This window comes from Heloderma suspectum, chromosome 5 (assembly GCF_057233095.1).
Source record: "Heloderma suspectum isolate Gila_16-S chromosome 5, 16-S_ref, whole genome shotgun sequence".
Classification (NCBI taxonomy): Eukaryota; Metazoa; Chordata; class Lepidosauria; order Squamata; family Helodermatidae; genus Heloderma; species Heloderma suspectum.
The window spans coordinates 29,735,544-29,759,052 of record NC_139462.1 but is presented as its reverse complement, the minus strand read 5'-3'; the positions used below and the strand labels follow the sequence as shown (position 1 = coordinate 29,759,052).

Genomic DNA, 23,509 nt, shown 5'->3' with positions numbered 1-23,509 from the left:
CATTCAGTCGTGTCCGACTCTTCGTGACCCCATGGACCATAGCACGCCAGGCCTTCCTGTCCTCCGCTCTCTCCCGGAGTGTGCTCGGTTTCATATTCATTGCATTGGTGATGCTATCTAGCCATCTCATCCTCTGCTATCCCCTTCTCCTTTTGCCTTCAGTCTTTCCCAGCATCAGGGTCTTTTCCAGTAAGTTTTCTCTTCGTGGAGACATTAGTGCTGCCCATATAAAACAATTGAGAAATCCAGAAGTGTAGCTGTAATTGGGAAGTAGTATACCTACTCCAAAACAAAAGGTAGTAGCAAAGACTGGAGTTCATGCGCATTCTAACTCAGATCTTATTTCATGCAAACAAACAAACAAAATTTTCAGGTAAACATTTTTTTCCTTCCGATGAAATCCAACATTATTATACCCATGTTACATTGGCAGCCTTACCCAACCAGTTCTACAGGAAAAGTGTATGTAAAGTTTAATAACTTGATTAAAAAAATGTTATCAGAGTCAGAGGTAAAAATGCCACCTAGAAGACTGATAAAAGAAAGAAAGCACCAAACTATGTATAAAGACAAATATTGTAAGGAATTTCCATGCTTAAGAAAAAGGAAAGACCAGATTATAAAGGGGAGTGCAGCCTTTGCAAGTGAGTTGAGGGTTACTTTATTCAACTAAAGCCCTGTTCAGGCATTTGCCTGAATGTGTGAGGGTTTAAGGGGGTAGAGAGACAGGGCTAGGCACGCTGGCCCCGCCCCTTCAGTTCAGACCTCGCCATGTTGAATTGGCAAAGTCTGAAAGGGAGTTCTGCTTGTGTTTGCTTGAATAAGGCAGGGTCCGTGATTGCACAGAAAAATCTACTTGCATTCAAGGGAATGCGAGTAGAACTCCCTTTCAGACCTTGCCAGTTCAACACAGCAAGGTCTGAACTGAAAGGGGCAGGGCCTTAGCAGTTCAATCTATAAATAGTTAATTACCCAGAAAGAAGGCCCACTGCATTCAGTGGGGTTTTCTTCCAGGAAAGTGTGTATAGGACTGCAGCCTTAGACTTCTTATAATATATAATAGCACAATCCTAGGCATGTCTGCGCACAAGTAAGCCCTATTCAGTTCAATGGAACTTACTTCCAGGTAAGTCCATATAGGATTGCAGTCTAATTGTCTAATTGTCTTAAGTTTTGTTCAGCCTTTGAAGGTTCAAATATATATCACATGCAAAAAAAAAAAACTAATAAAACCCAACTTTCTGTTCCCTATCTGTAATGCAGTGTTGAAAGGGGTGATTTGGGGTGGGAAATCAGCAGGATAGTGTGTAAACCTTTCCCAACCCAGACCTGATTTGAATAATTCACAAATGATTTGCACAATTATGCAGATTGGGCTGTACATTGTTGGGGACAAGAACATAGCAACTCTACAGCTCTAGTAACATGTAAACATGGCTTAAGACAGACATTTTCCCTTGGTGTGATATTGCTGTGCGGTTGTTGTTCAGTCGTTAAGTCATGTCCGACTCTTCGTGACCCCATAGACCATAGCACGCCAGGCCTTCCTGTCCTCCTTCCTGTCCTCCGCTGTCTCCCGGAGTGTGCTGAAGTTCATATTCATTGCATCGGTGATGCTATCTAGCCATCTCTTCCTCTGCCGTTCCCCTCTCCTTTTGCCTTCAATCTTTCCCAGCATCAGGGTCTTTTCCAGTGAGTTTTCTCTTCGCATTAGGTGGCCAAAATATTTGAGCTTCAGCTTCAGTATCTGTCCTTCCAATGAGCAGTCAGAGTTGATTTCCTTTAGGGTGGACTGATTTGACCTCCTTGCAGTCCAGGGGACTTCGTAAGAGTCTTGTCCAGCACCACAGTTTGAAAGCATCAATTCTTCGGCGCTCAGCCTTCCTTATAGTCCAGCTCTCACAGCCATACATTACTACTGGGAAAACCATAGCTTTGATTATATGAGCCTTTATCGGCAAGGTGATGTCTCTGCTTCTTACTATGCTGTCTAGGTTTGCCATAGCTTTCCTCCCAAGGAACAAGCGTCTTTTAATTTCATGGCTACAGTCACTGTCTGCGGTGATCTTGGAGCCCAAGAAAGTAAAATCTGTCACTGCTTCCATTTCTTCCCCTTCTATATGCCAGGAAGTGATGGGGCCAGAAGCCATGATCTTCGTTTTTTTAATGTTGAGTTTCAAACCAGCTTTTGCACTCTCCACTTTCACCCTCAACAAGAGGCTCTTTAGATCCTCTTTGCTTTCTGCCATTAGGGTGGTATCATCTGCGTATCTGAGGTTGTTGATAATTCTCCCGGCAATCTTAATTCTGACCTGTGATTCATCCATCCTGGTGTTTATCATGATGTACTCTGCATATGAGTTAAATAAGCGGGGCGACAATATGCAGCCTTGTCGTACTCCTTTCCCAATTTTGAACCAATCAGTTGTTCCATGTCTGGTTCTTTCTGTTGCTTCCTGACCCTCGTACAGGTTTCTCAGGAGACAGGTAAGGTGGTCTGGTACTCCCATCTCTTTAAGAATTTGCCAGAGTTTGTTGTGATCCACACAATCAAAGGCTTGAGCGTAGTCAATGAAGCAGAAATAGACGTTTTTCTGGAATTCTCTTGCTTTCTCCATGATCCAGCGAATGTTGGTGATTTGATCTCTAGTTCCTCTGCCTCTTAAACCCAGCTTGTACTTCCGGTAGTTCTCAGTTCACATCCTGCTGAAGCCTAGCTTGTAGGATTTTGAGCATCACCTTGCTGGCATGTGAAATGAGTGCAATTGTACGGTAGTTTGAACACTCTTTGGCATTGCCCTTCTTTGGAATTGGAATGTAAACTAACCTTTTCCGGTCTTGTGGCCACTGTTGAGTGTTCCAAATTTGTTGGCATATTGAGTGCAGCACTTCAGCAGCAGCATCTTTTAGGATTTTAAATAGCTCAGCTGGAATACTGTTATCTCCGCTAGCTTTGTTGTTAGTAATGCTTCCTAAGGCCCACTTGACTTCACTCTCTAGTATGTCCGGCTCAAGTTCAGTGACCACACTATCATGGCTATCAGGGATATTCAGATCTTTCCTGTATAGTTCTTCTATGTATTCTTTCCACCTCTTCTTAATCTCATCTGCTTCTGTTAGGTCCCTGCCTTCTTTGTCCTTTATCATGCCTGTCTTTGCACAAAACGTTCCTTGATATCCCCTGTTTTCTTGAAGAGATCTCCATCTTTCCCATTCTGTTGTTTTGCTCTATTTCTTTGCACTGTTCATTTAAGAAGGCTTTCTTGCCTCTCCTTGCTATTCTCTGGAACTCTGCATTCAGTTGGATATATCTTCCCCTTTCTCCCTTGCTTTTCGCTTCTCTTCTTTCGTCAGCTACTTGTAAAGCCTCATCAGACAGCCACTTTTCTTTCTTGCATTTCTTTTTCTTTGGGATGGATTGAGTTGCTGCCTCCTGAACAATGTTACGGACCTCCGTCCATAGTTCCTCAGGCACTCTGTCTATCAGGTCTAATCCCTGAAATCTATTCCTCACCTCCACTGTATATTCATAAGGGATATGATTGAGGTCATACCTGAATGGTTTAGTGGTTTTCCCTATGTTCTTCAATTTCAGCCGAAATTTTGCAAGAAGCAGCTCATGATCTGAGCCACAGTCAGCTCCAGGTCTTGTTTTTACTGACTGTACAGAGCTTCTCCATCTTTGGCTGCAAAGGACATAATCGATCTGATTTCGATATTGACCATCTGGTGATGTCCATGTGTAGAGTCGCCTCTGGTGCTGTTGGAAAAGAGTGTTTGCTATGATCAGCGTGTTCTCTTGGCAAAACTCTATTAGCCTTTGTCCTGATTCATTCTGTACACCAAGGCCATGCTTGCCTGTTATCCTGGTGATTTCTTGACTTCCTACTTTAGCATTCCAATCCCCTAAGATGAAGAGGACATCTTTTTTTGGTGTTAGTTCTAGACGGTGTTGTAGGTCTTCATAGAACCGATCAACCTCAGCTTCTTCGGCCTCAGTGGTTGGAGCATAGACTTGAATTACTGTGATGTTGAATGGTTTGCCTTGGATTCGTACTGAGATCATTCTATCATTTTTGAGATTGTACCCCAGTACTGCTTTTCCCACCCTTTTGTTGACTATGAGTGCTACTCCATTTCTTCTGAGGGATTCTTGCCCACAGTAGTAGATATAAAGGTCACCTGAATTAAATTCGCCCATGCTTGCCCATTTTAGTTCGGTGATTCCCAAGATGTCGATGTTCAATCTTGCCATCTCATGTTTGACCACCTCCAGCTTATCTTGATTCACTGATCTTACATTCCAGGTTCCTAAACAATATTGTTCTTTACAGCATCGGATTTTCTTTTCACCACCAGACACATCCACAGCTGAGTGTCATTTTGACTTTGGCCCAGCCGCTTTACTCTTTCTGGCGCTACTTGGAAATTCCCTCTGCTCTTCCCCAGTAGTATATTGGACACCTTCCGACCTGAGGGGCTCATCTTCCGGCATCATATCTTTTAGCCTTGTGATACTTTCCATGGGGTTTTCTTGGCAAGAATACTGGAGTTGGTTGCCATTTCCTTTATGCTTCTCTTTATGCTTATTTTAAAAACTCATGGAAGCTATAATGGTAAATTATGATAAGGTGAGAGGAACCTATCAAGCCTTGGAGCAGATTAGCTTTCAGTAAGCAAGAAAGAGTGGTTGGGGGTTGGGGGGGGGGTGATTGACTGACTGACTGATTGATTGAAAAAAGCAAAATAATGGGGGAAAACAACGCTCTTGAAAGGTCATCACTATCCAGTCTTCTGACTGTGCACAAAGGGATTAGCCTTTTTATTAAAATGAAGTGGAATAAGACACTCTAAATATGTATGCCTGTCTGCATAATACCATTTCCAACCATCCAGATGTAAAGCACATGTACGCAGGGGCTTTTTGCACCCTTCATTTGGCACTCCTACACTAAACAGAAAACATTAATGCAACTGAAGATATGTAGTAATCGATTTCTGTACTAGTATAACTTTTTCCTCTTGTGTGGACTTCAGTACTGGCCTGGGTCCACAATTCACTCCATTCTCTTTTCAGTGTGGATATATGTGGAATTGTTTTGGATTGAGCAATGGCTTATACATAGGAAGTTGCCTTATTCTGAATCAGACCATTGGGCTATCTGATTCAGTATTTTCTGTACTGATTGGCAGCAACTCTCCAGTGTTTTACACAGGAGTATTACCCAGCCCTACCTGGAGGTGCCAGGGCTTGAACCTGGCCTTTTTCTGCATGCAAAGCTTGTGCACTATCATTGAGCTGCTCCATGTGGCCTAGAGCTTGTCTCTAGGACTGGGTCTTTTAGCTGAGTTTAATATTTACAGGGTTGCCATCTTTGACCAGTCTTTCTAGATATCAATGTGCCATGTTTCACAAAGAAGTGGGGCAGTTTATGGACAGGTCTTAACAGGTTATGGAGACAATTGAAAACTTCACACAGCTAGTGGTGCGGTCGCTACCAAGAACCCAAAGCATTAGGACCCTCTCTCCATATAAGCTCTGCTTGCATGAAATGTTGTGTGCGGGTTGGGCCAATTTTTAACCATGCCAGGGACCTGTATGCCAAAATAAGAGATTTCCCAGGTTTAGTTAATATTCACCCAAACCACTGGGATGCCACATCACAATGGAAGATCATCATACTGTTCAGGTTTCTAAAGATAACTAGAGATGAGTGATTGGCCTGAAAAGGGATCGAGGTCTTGAGAGGCTTTGAACATTTGAGTGAACACTCAAAAAGGCCCCTCTGTGCACCTCTTGTTTCTTCCATGTAATGGTGGTAAATTATTTCATGGGCTGTCACATAGATGATGGAGCAAATACGTTTTCTGCTTCTCCAGAGGGCAAAAACTGTACCAATGGGTTCAAATTAAAAGGAAAAGGATTCAACTGAACATTAGGAAGAACTTCTTGATGGTATAAGCTGTTCAACAATGGAACAGGCTGCCTCAGAAGGTGATTAAATCCCCTTCACTGGAGGTTTTAAAGCAAAAGCTAGATAGCCACTTATCAGGGATACACCTATCAATAATAGATTTCCTTCATCAGCAGGGGATTAGGCTAAATGAATTTGAGGTCCCTTCCAACTCTATGATTCCACTGCCCCCACCCCAAGGGCTCAAAAATGTGGGCCAGGCTGATGTGCCCACCTCAGTTCTTCTCACAAGAATTTGAACTGGCAAATGCAGTGGAGGCTGGTGGCTCTGATATCCGTGGAGCGGTGAATCCACTCCAGGTTTCAATCAGAACCAGTTAGAACTCTAAAGAAGTGAAGCACCTTGGGTAGCTCCTTTAGAATTCTGACTTAAACCCAGGGCGGATTCACCACCCCACCAGAGCCACCAGCCACTGGGCAAATGCCAGCAGAATAACACATAAAGCTGGCCTAGGTGAGCATTTCTAAAGGATATCATAGTATGTTCTGCCATAAAGGTGCTTGACTCAGATGTCCCTGCCAATTCTCTGCAACTGATTCTAAAAGATATAAAAAATGTTGTTTGCTATTTCTCTGAACATGCATGAGAATAGCAATTTGGCCATAGGTAAAATCAGTAGTTCTGCTACTGTGAGTAAGACAAAGTATGGAAAGATCCACACAGAGTCTACTGACGGAAGCAGGCAAGTTTCTGTGTGCTTTAGGACTTGATTTATTGAAATTTGACTACACTAAATAAAAGATTGCCTAGCTCAGGCTCTGGTCCCCGAGATAGACTCTTAAAATGAACAGCAGTTACCCTGCATGCCACATAAATCTAACAGAAACTTAATAATAGCATGTTAATAAAAGAACCACCAGGAGTTACCTTGAAAGCATTCTCCACTTTGTCTTCCTGCAGCTGATAGAGAAAAAGGAGACTTTAACACATAAGTAAAGTCCCAGCGAAAACTCCTTTCCTTGCACACCACTCTTTGTGCTTACCTCTTGACAACCAGCTTCATAATTTAAGTGCCACAGCTCTTTCATGTCTCCATTATGTAATTTTCTTTTGGAGTCACATTCCAGTTTTCAGATACAGAAAAAAAATAAGTTTTAGGCTGCAATCCTTTACCAACTTACCTCTGCGTAAGTCCTCTTGAGTTTACTTCTGAGCAGACATGTTTAGCACTGCCCTGCTAGGGAATGAAAGAATACACCTTTTTAATGGAAGGCTACGGTGCAGTGTTACATTGTATACAACCAGCTATGAGACCTGAAGCCACAGTCAAGGGAACTGGGACACTCTGAAGGGCAGGTGAGCTGTTTCTTACCATCTTCCAGGCCCTCGCACAGCATTGTTGCCTGCTGTGTGCTGGACTGTTGCTCCTGCTATCTGGGAAAAGCTGGCATAGCCAGCAAGAGGAGGAAACCTCTTGCTTGACTCTGGGGAAAGGCGTTTATTTGCCAGGCCACAAATGAGGCACTGATAGCACTGTGGGTCGCTGTTTCCAGTTGGTTCAATGACACTCATATCTCGTACTAGGTCTTGGGTGACACCACTTACGATTAAATTCAGGGTCGCCTCCCCTCTGGTTGGTTCCATGACCAACTTTCCTAGGGCACAGTTGTTTAGGGCATCGAGAAATTTAACCTCTTTGTCGTGACTGGAACATATATTTATCCAGTCAGTGTGGGAGTAATTGAAGTCACCCATGATTACAACAGTTCCTCGTTTGGAGGCCTCCCTGATTAAGTTTTCTATCTCAAGATCACCCTGAGCATTGTAAATTAGTTTTGGAGCCCTGTATTGTCATCCCTGTGCTTCTGTGGAGAAGTCTGCCCCTTTTAAGTTTTCTAGTCTGCTTTGACATACGGAGCAACGCCTCCTCCAATACACCCTTCCTATAGAATTTATATCCAGAGATGATCATATCCCACTGGTTCTCTCCATTCCACCAGGTTTCCATAATGCCCACTATGTTTAGGTTCTCCTTTTAAACCAGGCATTCCAACTCTCCCAATTCGGCTTCAAGGCTTCTAACATTAGCATAGAAGCACACATACGCAGTGTCCCTCCCCAGATGTCTTTGGCATGTGCATCTTCTTCTATTGCACTTAAGCCTCTTTGACTGGCTATCATGTTTCACCATGTGCTCATGGCCTTTCCTCTCCATCTCCATTTGGGCAATCAGAAACATTTTCATCTTCATCCCATAGGGATGATTCAACCCGAACTGGATGCTTCCCAGCTCCTGTCAGCTTTCCCCCAGAATTCAGTTTAAAAGCTGCACTGCCACCTTTTTTATGCTTTGTGTCAGCGGTCTGGTTCCATTTTGGTTCAGGTGGAGCCTGGCTCTCTTCTACAGGCATGGGCATGGCTTGTCCCAAAATGTTCCCCAGTGCTTAACAAATCTGTAACCCTCCTCCATACACCACTATCTCATCCACACATTGAATCTCCTCAGCTTTGCCTGTCTAGCTGGCCTTGTGTGTGGAACAGGTAGCATTTCAAAGAAAGCCACCTTGGTGGCCCTGGATTTCACCTCCCTACCTAGCAACCTAAATTTGGCTTACAGGACCTCACAACTACATTTCCCCATGTCGTGGTCCATGTTAGTACAAATGACAACTGACTCCACCTCAGCACTATCTACAAATCTATCTAAACAGTACATGATATCTGCAACCTTCACACCAGGCAGGTACTTTACCATGAGGTCTACACACCCATCACAAACCCAGCTGTGTCTAATGAGCAAATCTCACACCACCACAAGCCTCTGCACGCACGCACGCGCGCGCGCACACACACACACAGACACATCCTCAGTGCAAGAGTATATTTGTTCATCTTCCAAGGAATGGGTCCCTTCTAAGGGATTTCCTTCTTTCTCGGAATGACACCTTCCTCCCCCAAGACCCCCATTCTCTATGACAGCAGAGGAGCTTTCAACCAGGGATTGGGACACTGCTATTAGGTTCTCAAAGGTCGCATCCATCAATCTCTCTGTTTCTTTTAGCTTCTCCAGGTTGGTAACCTTGGCTTCAAGGAAACGAACTTGTTCCCTGAGAGCCAGGAGCTCATTACACTGAGCACACGCCCACAGCTTCTGTCCAACTGGCAGATGTTCATACATGTGGCACTCAGTACAATACACTGGATAGCACCTACACCCCTGCTAGCTTTCTATCTTCATAACTATTTTTTGTTTGTTTGTTTGTTTGTTTTTGCTATTATTGAGTTTGTTTACCTGAAGAACTAAGTTATTTACTTGGAGAAGGTGAGGAATTTATTTTTACATATATATATATATATATATATATAGTTGCGTACTCTGAGAAGGCAGGGAAGAGTTGACTGCCCTGACCTCCTCATCCTGTTGCTAAACTCACACAGGTGCTTAACTTGCTTGTGTGCTGATGCTTCACCACTGCCTATAACATGGGTGCCTTCTTACCTGTCTTTCTGAAATCTGGCATGTCTGTTAATGCCTCAAATTGTCATGCTAACTGGATGGAAGGTACCAAAGTTATAGGCAGCAGGGTATCCCATTAAAATCAATGGGAAAGGAAAAATAATGGGAATGATGAAATGGATGAAATTTGTTATGGAAGAAATGCTATTGTAGAATCAAAAATGAAGGTTTTAAGAATAACCAAATATTTTTTCCTTGAACAATGTTTACTAGCCTGATGGAGATTGGGAGAGGAGGAACAGAGAGCCCATCTCTGTCTAGCAAACAGCACGCTGTATTTCTGTGCGGGGGGGGGTCTTCCCTCCTCCGGCAGCCCCACCTCTGGCAGCTCTCCTATGCTGTGATTCAGAAAAGGGAAAGAACACTCTGTTTCTGCTCTGCCAACCTGCTCACTTGCCTACATGGAATTCCTTATTGCCTGCATGGAATTCCTTATTGCCCATGGCTATCAGGCTAGTGTTTAAATACAAGGCTGTTGAATACCCTTAGTTTTCACTGTGAGTTTTTTCAGTACCCCCCAGAAACTGGTAGTTTCCACTATACTCTGATCTTTCCCGTGAGATTTTGCTGCTTGGACCTAATTTTCCTTTGATTGAGGGCCAAACTAGGGATGTTTATTGCATTTAATTGATTGGGGGGGGGGGTCCTGGTGTTTTATTGTTGATTGTATTTAGCTGTTTGGATTTTTTGTATCTTTTAATCCCTATTGTTAAGACAGCTTGAGTCTTTCTTGAGAATGGCATCTAATAAATTCAATAACTGTTTTTAACATGCAGGTGTTTAAAAATGCAAATAGTATTGTCTGGGCGTGGGCAGAATGATAGTGATCGGAAATACATCTTTCCTGGAGAGAAAATGTAACCTTTTTGACTGCAGCAGGGAAGGAAAGGGTTAAATTCCCCTTCCATGATGGCTTTGATCCTGATAATATTCTTATGTTGTTATAATGATCACATACACACCTCTGATGCTATTTGTATTTTTAAAAACTTGTTAAATGCAAAGATGCATTTAACTTTCTAGTGAGTTGGGCTCACTAGGAAGATGACAGTTCCCACCAGTTCCCTTTTGGTCATGAGACTTCATTACAAGAACATGGTCTTCTGTTAGGCAAGCTTTTCACCACAAAACTACAATTTCTGTCTGTGAGCTCCCAGTGCTACAAAGTTTAAAGCTGAAATAGAGCCAAAAATGATTTTTTAAAAAATCATTGTCAGTATTGGAAAAACGTAAATGGTAATTGAAGTTTCAACAAAGCCTTAAGTCTAACTGTGTCCTAGTTTTTCTTCCCTAAACCTGGAATGATTAATTCCCATCACTCTGAATAATTTGAGATTATTTAAATGCAAGGGTGTATCCAAGTGTTGAACTAAAGGCACTGTAACTATTCCAGCAGTAAACACACAAGGAATTAGCAACAAATACCACTAGAACCTTTGAAAATATTTTTTTTCCTTCATCAAAAGCCACTTGAGGCATCTTAAATTACTTTTTTCTCAAAGCAAGTTACTGACTGTGACACCAGCTGCTCAAGGCACAGATCAGCAGTGCCAGCAACTATTGCGGAGTCAAATTTAACAGCACCTTTTTCTACATTTATCCTAGTAAAGAAATGTGGTAGTGATAGTTGGAAGTCTTTCAGGTACTTGCCATGCAGCAGCGCTGATACCGTGAGCAAAATAGATCAAGGAGGGGGGAGAACAAATCCCACTGCTCTCACTTTGAAGCTGAGAGAAAAGTCATTTTTCATTATTACAGGTACTAATCTCAGCAGATTTGCCTCATTATCAGAAGAAAATGTCCTTTCTTACTATCTGAAAGATCAGATAGGCAAGCATGAAAAAAACCAACCTTCTAAAGAGATGGCCAGGCTCACATCTTGTGAAAAAGCAGTCCTCAATTACCAATTGTTTGTCATCCCTAAATATTTTCCTGGTCACTGCCAATCCTATTAAAATCCTGAATTTTCTGAAGTCTTTTCAGAAAGATGCTAAAAGTTTTTGATTTAAAGTAAATCCCTGTACTCAAAAGTGTTTCTTTAGAAACAGTGGTGAGAGGTGTGTCTTTATAAGCATTTTTTCAGAACAGCTGAACAATACCGAAAGTTTGGGTATTGTTCCCCCCTCCCCCCAATCACACCATGCTGCAAAGCCATGGCTTACACATACTGGGAGCAGCTGCTGCTGCAGCGTCAGCCCACCATTACCATAAATCTGCCATCCGAGTTGATTCAGATGTGTACTCTCATCTGAATCATCTGAATTCAGTAATTCATCACTGAATTAGTTGACGCTGGCTGGCTCGTAGTCAAATGTGTGAACTGACTTTATTGGAAACTGACGGGCACAGTCCTTTCATATGAGGGATCCACATAGAGCAGATGTGCGGTCCACGAGCCACATGCGATCTGCAGATACACCAGCTGTAGCCTGTGGGTGCCCTCCTGCTCCTACTGAAATATGCTGGCCACTACCAAAATGACACTGTTCCAGCCACGCAGCCTGTAGCTCAGTTGTTTGACAGGCTGGGGGAGGACAGTTGTGATGGGAGAGGCTGGAATACAGGCATTACTTCTCCCACATGCCATCCTTTCCATTGCAGTCACAATGTTCCATTTCTATCCCTTCCTCCCCTCGCTTGGCCCACATTTCTTGACATAGTGGAGGCAGGGCTAGATGGTGATATAGTAGACTCACACAGGACTCTCATGCCCCGTAATGACTTGGGGCTCTTGGTGTCCATTCACATACTCTGAAGGTGGCAGGTAATAAAGCTTAAACCCAGTAGGGATCCCTCTGCACAAGGGCACTGGGCCTATGGTGAACTGGATTGATCTCAAGCCGGTGTTGTGTTTGACATATGATAAATCTGCAATGGCTCAATCATAGATGCAAGTCATCACTTGACTAGTGAACATGAATGTGTGAATACACCATCTGATCTGACCAATGTGGTTCTTTCCAGACGTTGCCTTCCCATGTGGTTCTTCCATTCCTACAGTATGAGAGTGGTAGGGAAGAAGCCATGAGGAAGCAACTTTCACACCACTATTAGTAATGTGAATCAGGAATCTGAAAATGTGTTATAGACAGCACATGCCTTATCGTTAAGATGAGGCCAAATACAGTAACAATGAGAAGTGTTTGCAAAAGACAAACCCAGTCATTAACAGAGTCTGTTGAGAGTTTAGGGCACATATGGTCAACCCATGGCCAGTTGTGCGGTTTGCAGAGCCCAGCATGCCGTGCCCACTTTTCCCCACTACCCAGCTGCAGCTGTCGGCAGGGAATAGCTGTTTTCGTTTCCCTACTGCAAGTAGCAGTGCTAAAATCATGACCTGGATCAAGATAGCTGAGATCAGGGGAGAAAGAGGCTTTAACCTCCCAATTTGGGGTGCATACATTATAGATTAGTCACACTGTTCTTGGACAGTGCTAGTGGCAGTCTCTGCCCAGATTGTTTTAGTTTGAGCTATGCTAGTCTGCTCTCCCTGTTTGGGGTACATTATGCTCATTGTTGGGCAACTTTTCCTCACTTACTGCAAGAATATTTAAACACTCCTATCTCCCCTTTGTGATTTCTATGATGAACCAATTTTAGTCAACAACTGTACCTAGTACATGCTTGTATGGTTGGGACTCCTTTGAGGTGTGTAATCATTTGTATAATTTCACCAGAAAGCATTGTCGACGTAATTCAGGTGATCACCTGAAACATCTTTCAAAGCAAAGGTAGACAGGATACGTAGCCATTACTGGAGGTTCTGCTTTTTTTTAGCAGAACCAGCAAGGCAAACCTGAGTGCCAGTAGACCTCAAAATGGAGGCAGCTGCTTTCCAAAGCCAATATGCCAACATACTGGTTTAGCTCTTCTACTGAGAGATGTTCTGCCTGTTTTTGCCCCCAACAGCTTGGTACTCCAGAGCAAGCACATGCATTTAGCCAAGCTCCAGAAATAGTAAATATTTACTATATTTATAGCTCTGAAAGAAAGGCGAGAGGAGGCTGATAGCCTCTTGAGGAGGGATGGGACAAGGCAATCCAAATATGTCCTGACAATGACATAGTAAATTAAATGGGGAAACCAAAAAGGAGGGGTAAGAAAAATACACACTTGGAGGCATTTCATTCTGATAGTCTCAGAGCATGCATAGAATTTTCTGAACACTGTCAGCTGAAAGCTGCTTTCACTGAGGTACATGACTATGCAATTTCAGAGAGTGAGGCACAGTTTTCCAAAGCCAGTGGTGTATATATTGCAGCTGTGGATGCACACTCTCCAACATCTTGTTCCCTTTTGGAAGACAAAGCAGTTATGCATTCTCTTGAAGCTGACCAGTGTTAATGTTGAAGCCTATGCACATTGGTTTTCCATACATGGAACTATGTAGGCCTTAACAATGTGGAAGCAGGGGCTGTGGACCTAGGGGAAGTAGTTGGGGTGCTGACTCTGTATACCAATCCAAAGTTACTTAAAAAGCCCTTAACAGCTACTGCATAGAACATAAAAAGAGCCATGCTGGATCAAACCAAGGACCATCTAGTCCAGCATTCTGTTCACACAGTGGCCAATGAGCTGTCCACCAGGAACCCACAAGCAGGCATGAGTGCAACAGCACCCTCCCACCCATGTTCCCCAGCAGCTGGTGTACATAGGCTCACTGCCTCTAGTACTGGAGGTAGCACATAGCCATCAAGACTAGTAGCCATTGATAGCCTTTTTCCTCCAGGAATTTGTCCAACTCCTTTTCAAGCCATTCAAATTGGTGGCCATCACTACATCCTTTGGTAGCGAATTCCATAGTTTAACTATGTGCTGTGTGAAGAAGCGCTTCTTTTTATCTGTCCTGACTCTCCCACCAATCAGCCTCATAGGATGACCCCAGATTCTAGTATTTTGAGAGATGGAGAAAAATGTCTCCCTATCCACATTCTCCACACCATGCATAATTTTGTAGACCACTATCATGTCTCCCCTTACCCTCCTTTGGGGGTGCTGTCTCTATGTACCAGTCTAGTCTACATTAGGTGAAAAAGCCTTTTGCAGGCACTGTGTAACTAGGGGAATTAGTTGGGTGCTCTTTTATACAAAAATTTCTTTAAAGTCTTATCAAGAAGGTATGTCACAAGGGTATGCATTGGGCATTCACAGTGGTAGGTCTTGGGGGTGTCATCAGACTCAGCACTGATCCCTTAAAGCAGGGGTGTTGGACCTCTTTCATCCCAAGGGCCAAATTCCATTTCAGAGAAGCTCTCGGGGGCTGCATTCCAGTGGCAAGCGGGGCTGAAGTCCAAAGGGGGTAGCCCTGGTGTCAGTTCTTGCCAGCTGACCGCAGCTGGTGGTGATAACTCACTGGCTGATTACATGGTCATAAACCTGTCAAAAGCTGAGAGGGGGAAAAGGAGGCTGAAGTGGGAAACTTTACCACTCATTCAAATCCGAGGTGATGTGGCAAAGAGAAGTCCGTTTCCCAGTCCAAAGTCCAACACACAAGGGAATGTGAGCAAGGCTCAGGGTCAAGGCTGACAGGATCCGGCGTGTGTAAATGATGTTGTTCTCCAGCAGCCTTGCCCCTACCTGCTTCCTACTTTTAATGGCAGCGTCCTGAAACAGCTGCTGGCAATCAGGCCTCTGGGAGCTTCTTTGTCTTTAACACGCAGCAGCTCGCCTCCATTGTTCTTTTACATGAAGCTGCCTTCGCTCTGCTGGGTTCAGTGGAACTTCACCCTCTGAGTCCTCTGGGGAAGCTGTAGTCAGGCAAAGAGCATCCACAGGAGATGAGAGGGCTCAGGCTCCTTCTGCGCTAGTCCCTTCCCCCAGTTCTGAAGTCTGCCATTCCCCTTCATCCTCGGAGGAGTCTGGGGGAGGCATGACACTGGGAGGCAAGATGGGTGAGGTCAAAATACCAAAAATGCTAACATGCTTTAACTTAAAGCTCTTCTTACCTTAGGAGAGGCCATTCAACCTTTTGCCATGGAGAAAAGACTCACAAAAGCTGGGTAACAACCATACAATTGGTGGTTGGGGGAAAGGGGGCAAGGCCAAGGAAAGGGGGCCTGGCCATCTGGGGAACCTTGGAGGGGCAGATGAGGGCCTCTGGCAGCCTGGATTTCCTGTGCCTGAGGTTCTGCATCCCTGCCTTAGACTCCACCCAAGATTCCACCCATGTTAGGCGTCAGGAGTAGACGCATACACATTTTGTCCAAAAACAAGCTGCCCCAGCAGAATGCCTTGGGTCCCACCAAGATACTCTTTAGAGGATACACCCCTGAGGAGAGGTCTGCAATGGAAATGCATTTCTTTACAGGGCAACCAAACACCGCTTGTAGGTTCCTTTCAAACAACCTCGCCATCTCACCCCAAGGGCCACACACCTTCAGAAGCCTCGTGAAATAATTGCTAGCTCCATAAAGGGCTTCTCCACACAGAGCTTTTATGCTGCTATTGAGATTGGTTACTCACGGATGTTTGCGGGACCTTTAGATGACACTGTTAACCTCCAGGGCATTCTTTGCACTAAATGACCTTTATTCAGTTTTTAAATAGATCGGAGATAATGAGGTATCAAATTACTCCACTTGTGTTCTTCTTGAGTTCACTCCATGAAAAAGGAAAAGCCACAAGAAGTGGAGCTAGACCACAGTGCCATTTGGCAGCTGTATAATGAAACATATCAAAGACTCAGATAAGCGGGGGAGGAAGCACGTGTAAAGGGAGCCCATCATGATCCTGCATTTAAAATGGAAGCAGAAAGCCCCATCTTAAATGTGGGATTTTAGGCTGGTGTAGAGATGCTCAAAGTCTGAAATGACAGGAATCCTTAATTCTTACAGATTAGGTCTTCCACAAACACGACTGCTTTCCATTTAGTATTACTTTATTTCATTGTTTCTTGATTTCTTTATTTCAAGTTGTGTTGTTGAGAGAGATATGCCTGGAAATAGTACCAGCATCCCCCTCTGTATCTGACAATCGTCAGACATTTCACCTCCTGAGTGACCAATACTACAGTGTTTTCTGCCCAAAAACGGTTTATTCAAATGTAAGTGGGCCAACTTAATTCCAGCTGGTGCCCTGATCCTGAGGATGCTTACTTGGAAGTAACTCCAACTGATCTCAGTGGGAACTTGGTTCCAGGTGAGCATGTCTCTGTTGGCACAAAGCAAAGAAAAATAATGTTCTCTATCATAGGAGTTGCAGGGCAGATTGCCTAGAAAACGAAAAAGCGCTAAAGCATTGCATTATCACTGGAAATCAGGAAGAAAGTCACTTTTCATGCTGTTTGTCTCTAGAAGGAAAAAAAATTGAATTGTATTATGATTTTGTCAATATTACACAAAACCTTCAAAATCTCAAATAAATTACTTTATGATCTCAAGGCTCCTATTGATTTTCTAACGATCTCAAATGGAACACATTCCATTTCCAACTCCCTGGCAAATTGCTTGCTCCCTGGATAATTCCTATTGGATTTCTATTAAAAGGAAGGTTAAAGCCATTCCCCGGGAATCTAGGGGAAAAGGGGAGCGGGGGAATGTGGCTTTTGCATGGGCTGAGCTCTGGGTAAATGGGTATTTAACCCCTGACCAAGGATGACAAGCCTCTTTCAGTTCTATTAGGCCAACAGCAAGCTACTATAATTAAATAAAAAAAAACTGTTTAGAGCCCTTCTGAATATGTCCTGGGAATTAAAGCATATGGCAAGGATTGGGGGAAGAAGACTTTCCATATGCTAATGACCCTTGATGTCTGAAATAAATTAGATCCATTAGAGTTTATGCTCAATAAAAGAAAGATTTTAAGCACTCCAAAGTTAGTGACTCGAGACCGATTTTTGGCTCTGAAATTCAATCTGCCTACTTATTAATTCTTAGTGAGACTCCTGAGCAGACAGGAGATGCAAAATTATAATAGTGTGCTGAATCAGAATTTTAAAGTACCATGGGTTTCCTTTCCTTTTCCTTTTTTATTTTTAAATTAAACCATTCTTCATGTGTGCTTTTTTAAAAAAAATAAAAAGCTCCCTTCATTAATTTGATTTTGTTCCCATCTTTTTTTTTTCTTTTAAAGGTTTCATTTACCCTATTTCAACTGAACAGAGAACACAGAATGAATATGGATTTTCTTGTAAGTGTTGTTTGATATTATGTTCTTGGATACTAATTTCCTGATCCAAGATTTACTTTCAGCCTAGATGTATGTGCATCTGAAAAGGGAGGTTCTAAATCCATAGAAAGTTGTATTTTGCTTGCTTTAAAGAGGTTCACTGGCTGCTATATTAGCAAAACCAGTGTAGGTAATGGGATGGGAGTCAAGAGAGCCAGAAAAGCATGTGGAAGCAAGAAATGTAGAGGAAAAATGTATTCAGATCCCAGCAAAAGAAGGAAACTGGAAAGCACAAAATGATTGCAAACATTTGATTTTGATTAAGGAAGAGAAAATAGCAAGATGGAATGGCTCCCTGGCTGGTTTTGCTTCTACTCTTGTCTGAGAAGGCTGACAAATGGAATAAAATAAATAGCAGCATTTTCAAAATGGAACCTTTTAAGTTCCATTAGCACAGAGTAGATTGAGCTTGATCATTCCCTCTTGGACATCTCTCAGTTTTCACCTGTGCGACAGGGAGTCAGCAGGGGACTTAAAGAAAGCGGAGAACAAAATATTAAAAATATGTTCTTTAATGTTCTCTGTACATAAAAATAATGAAAAGTGGCATACTAAAATATATATTGATCTATTTACATCTAATAATTTCAGTCTGGTTAAAAATAATAATGATAGGCATTCTTTTCCCTACACCAAAAGTCTGCATTACATTTCTATCACGTACTCAAGCCTTTTGGAAAGATATCTGAAGGGGGAAGGAAGCAAAGAGTGGCATGAAGTATTACACTGGGATTAGTGAAGATGTGTTACAAGCAGATAGCGGAAAGTTTCACAAGCTAGTCTGGTTCCCACAGGAGAACTACAGAAAATCCTGGCTTGCTTTTAGGGATTTTGTAGTACTTTATACTGAATTCTGAGAATGAATGTAGCTAAGTGAGTAAACTGGGGAATATCAAGTTCAAAGCTCACCTTAGTCATGAACTTGCTATCTCTCCACTTCAGCCCCACTCCATCTGTGATATGGAGATAACAGTACTTGCCTACCTTACAGAGTTGTTGCAAGGCTTAACGTGAAGCATTTTGAGCATTCAGAATGAGCTGTATAGATGGTCGGTTTGTTCATTTGTTTAATGAATTTCTACTCTGCCCTTTGGTAAAGAAACCAAACCAAAGTCTTAGGGAGCCTTACAGTCTAATTAAAACAATTACAACAGCAAACAACATGAGAAAACCACAATTACAAAACTAAAACAGCAGAACAACAAAACAGCATCAAATAACACATATGCCACACAAAAAACCCTCATCATGGAAGCAAATTGGGGAAAATAGAGGGATTGTGAGAGATTGTAAAGAGGTGGAGACCTGGCTGGGCTCACTCCTGAAGTTGTTCCACCTGAAGATGATTACAGAATTCCAGAAATGGATGGGGGCAGGACACCAGGACTGAGTGGTGAGTCCAAGCTGCAAAAGCTGCTATATTAACAGTGTGGGAGAGATTGACAGGAGAGAGGCAGGGAAGTGTAAGTAACAGCTGGAAGTCCAACTGGTGGAGACTGATAAGGATCAAGCTATGCTTTGTTTTTCTGGTGGGGTTACAGGGCTAGGAGAGAGATTTATTGAACTGAGGAGGAGGTATTGTGAAAGCTTTGACCTCTATGATGAGCTAGTCCTCCCTTGCCCGAGGTTGAGGCTGGGAGATATTTAGCTTTCTCAAGGATTGCAGAGATGCCAAATTGGCTCTGAGGGGTCTTATCAGGCAGTTTGTCACAAGAGGTCTTTGCCTGGTGCTGAAAAGACATTAAAGTAGGGAGGATATTCCAAAGCTGGGGCATGTTCTCCAAAAAAGGCCCTCTCATTGGTCGCCGGTGCGGGTTTCTGGGGAAGAGCCTTCAACAGCGATCTTAATGCACGGGCAAGTAGATGTAAGAAAAGGCAGTCCATCTGGTGGTGTTCTGCTGTGTGAATATAGTCCATGTTTCATCCTCCATCCTAGGATTTAAGTCCAGGAAGCTATTCAAGGCGTGTTGACATTTCACTTTGTTCTGCTGTTGTTGTTCTTGTTGTTTTTGTTCTTAAATGTAGTCTTAGACAGGGGTTGACTGGGTTGTCCCCGTCAGCCCACATTCGAAGCTGCAGCAGCGTGGTTTATTTTATCCTTTCCTATTTCCTTGGGCAGCTGCTATAAGCCCTCTGCTCCTGACAGATGGCAGCCTTTTTCCAGCCTAATTGCAGCATGGGAGGTGATTGGGGTGAGATGATTGGGTGGGGGTACCATCCTCCCAAAATTGTGCCCTTGTGCTGTAATTACGCTTGAAAAAAGCTTCCTATAGGTGTCAGTGGGTTTAGAAGAAGGATACTATGCTGTTTAGCAACAATGTACCCACTGAATATACTCAGTCTAGAGAATTCCCATGAAGTTCATATGCAGATGAGGTTTCCTTTTCATTTTACTGGAGAAGGTGGTTCTGTGCAAGTGCATATCTCAGCATGCAGTGCTATTCCATTCATTGCAGACAATGAGACCCTGTACCAGCATGCAGAAGAATTTTGTTTCCACAAGCCATCACAGTGAATATCTAGATGGAAACTTTGGGAATTGTCAATACATAGTAATATGCTCTTAAGTCCCTTTCATATTGTGGAACTTTTGTCCCTTGTAGATTTTTCCTTACGAATTATACACATTCAGTATCAAATTCAAGAGAAGCACATCATTTTCCATAGTTTGTTAAGTTTAAGGTTGTTTTTAAAAGTAAAGCATTCAGTGTAGGAGAAAGTGTAAACAAGAGGGTCTGTTTTATGATCAAATGTCCTGCTAAATTAGCATTGTTCATTTCACCATGAACAGCTGTAATGAATACCACTTTTGATTAAATTTGTTTTGTTCATCTGGTTATAAACAATAGATTATTCTGCCTATTTACAAGAAAGATAGGTACATAGATAAAGCAGTGAGAGACATTTTTATGCTGTAGTCATCTTAGGAAGACTATGGTCTTAAAAGGCAGCTAAGAAATTGATTAAATAAATAAGGGTGCAATCCTATTGGGATGCCCATCAGCCTCCAAATCTGGAGGCTGACAGGCATCCTATCCAGAGTAGGAGGAGCACGGAGGCAATCTTCACCTCTGTGCTCCTCCTACTCTGCATTTTTGCTAGATGAGAATTTTCACCTGTCTAGCTGGGGCTCTGCAGAGCAGGAGGGAAAGAGGCTGGGGAGGCTGGAGGATTTGTTGTAAGGTGACCTCCTCTCCCCACGCACAGAACAGTCACCTTTCCCTCCACTCTGTGGTCGTGTTTGCAAGCTCAGAGAGGCAGCCAGCTGCAAGGGAAAGGTGGCAGGGAGCTCAGACTCCTCGGTCTGAAGTCAGAGCACTGCTTCTGCCCTCAGATCCAGGAATCCAAAACTATCCTATGGCCCCCTAGATGCTGTCTAGGGGCCATAGCATTGCTCTCCCAGTTAAATTAAAATAAATACAATATTTTTTCCTAGTGAGAGGCCCAATTGTAGAGCTTTTGTACTTGATTTTAAATTAACCAATAAAACAAGTAGTACGCATGTGTAGGAGATGATAGCAATGTATACTACTGAAAGTTCCTGAGATCCTAATGTTTTATGCTTTTGTACCCCTAACCCAACCCCCTTTTTTTCCAGCTGCTCCTGATTCAGACGATGTAGCTCTCTACGTTGGAATTGTGATAGCCGTGATTGTGTGCCTGGCTATTTCAGTGATTGTCGCATTGTTCATCTACCGGAAGAACCACCGGGACTTTGAGTCAGATATTATCGACTCCTCTGCTCTAAATGGTGGATTTCAGCCTGTTAATATCAAAGCTGCAAGGCAAGGTTAGTTTCCACTCAGCATTTGCCAAATTCAGGTATATGCCATAAACATAGTTCCCAGGATCATATGAATCATATTTGCTGAAAGGGGCCTAGCACTCTATAAGGAAGAAATAATACATATTCATTTTTTCCCCTGGAGACAAGCAGTAAAACCCAGGGAGTGACATTTGAGAGTAACGGGCAAGCACCGGATTAAAAGGCTGAAGAAAGAGATATGGAAAAAATCTGTGTTTGTGCTGACTGATGTTAATTTACCCTCTTCTCATTCATTCTTTCCTATTCCTTTTTCAAATCCAGTAGTTTCTGTGGCCAAGCTAGATTCCGTGTTCTGTATAGGGTTTGGAGACAAAAATCATTTGGAGGGCAAAATCCAGCATCCCAACTTCCTTTCCTCCTTTTCTGCTTTGGCTTACAGCTTTACCATGGCTTTTACTGGGTTGTCTCTAACATCCCTTTGTAATGGCCTCAGTTTAATTTCCAAAGAGCCATATCACCTGTGATTGACCAGCAGTTGAAGGGTTTTCTGAGAGGGGAAGAATCCATCTTCAATACCATTCCCTTTAATCCTTACTATGCTGCAATATGGCTTAGATGCCACTGCAGAAGAAAAGATAGAAGACAGAAGAGGATACCTCAAGGAGCACAGAGGGTGGTTTATTGGTCTGATATGTTTGGAATCTATTGACTTTTTCTCAGGAGCAAATCTCTTAGTCCTTTTGATGATAACCAAAACTATTTTCCACACAATCTCCTAGTTCTGACATCATGTAGGTTTGCTCATCTTTTTAAAACTAAGGGCACAATCCTATCAAGGTAGGCTGCTGCCTCCGAACGCAGAGGCGACTGCCTATCCAAAGCAGGGCAGGAGAAGCACGGATGGGATCATTCCCTCTGCACTTCTCCTGCCCTGCATTTTCGGCTAGACAGCTGATTGCGTCTATGTAGCCGCGGGAGGACGGAGTGGGGAAGGAGGCTGCTGTATGGCACATAGGATGTGCCATACCGGCATTTTTGCCCTCCACACCCTGGAATGCCCCCGCACTCCTCTTGCAAGCATGGGCTGTTCCACACTGCCTCGGAGGTGGCACGGAAATGCAGGGAGGTCAGTTCTCTGGGAACCAACCTCAGAGCACAGGCTCCGAGGCCGGTTCCCAGATAACACGATATCCTATGGCTGTCAGGCCACTATCTAGAGGCCATAGGATTGCTCCCTCCATCAGTTGTTTCTGAAGAAGAGTTAATAGACTCAAAACACATTTAGCCCGTAATCTTCCCTCTATGCACCTTTGAATCTCCTCTCATTACTCTTAGATGCTGGTATGACACTTATCCTTCACAGTAATACCCTTATGGTAGTATACCACCTGCAAAGAGTGATCTGTGCACCAATACTGAGGCCTATAGAACTCATTAAACTGTATATTGCGAACTGCCCTGGAAAATGTGTAAAAGGTGGTAAACAAATACCTTGAATAAAATATACAACTCCCAGCCTCAGAAATCCAGTTCACAGCAGTGGGAAAGGGATTCATACTTCCTAGGTTAAGAGTAAACATTCAGTACTTTTACAGTGCCAGTTGTGCTTAAACAGGGGGGTTCATCACACGGAGCTTTTATCCTGCTATTGAGATGGCTCTCTCATGGAAGTTTGCGGGCTCTTTAGATGATGCCATTACCCTCCAGGGTGTCTCCTGTCATTTTCCCCAGCCTATCCCATGTTTTCCCCAAATGCAATAAATGTGGTATATTTCCAGCCCACGGAACAGGAGCAGCACGACCTCCCTGTGAAATTCTCCAATAGCGGGAGAAACCGCTCTGTCTGCCTGCTATGAGCATTTGTTTTCAGTTGCTGGGGGCGGGGCACGGTCAGGATGAGGAAGGCATTGAGGATGGGAGCGGGGCATGCAGGAACAGATTTGACAGGTGCGAGGGCAAGAATCGCCTGTTGATTGCAACTCCTGCCTCCACTCAAGGCTTGCTGAGGGAGGACTTTCCTCGAGTCCAAGGTGTCTGTCATGTAAATGCTTGAGCACATTTCTCAACTGGAGGGAGAAGAGGGTAAAATTCCTCCCTGCAATGAAGGGAGACACATTTCATCCCCTACCCCAACAAGCTCAGAA

General features: G+C 43.3%; 1 protein-coding gene across 1 annotated transcript in view; it reads left to right on the top strand.

Moving 5' to 3' along the window:
- Positions 1-23,509, top strand: part of UNC5C (unc-5 netrin receptor C) — a 457,616-nt gene that overhangs the window by 381,230 nt on the left and 52,877 nt on the right. Inside the window, exons 8-9 of the mRNA XM_084855645.1 lie at positions 17,504-17,560; positions 21,198-21,389. Of these exons, the coding sequence (XP_084711771.1) occupies positions 17,504-17,560; positions 21,198-21,389 (249 nt within the window). The remainder of the gene's footprint in view (positions 1-17,503; positions 17,561-21,197; positions 21,390-23,509) is intronic.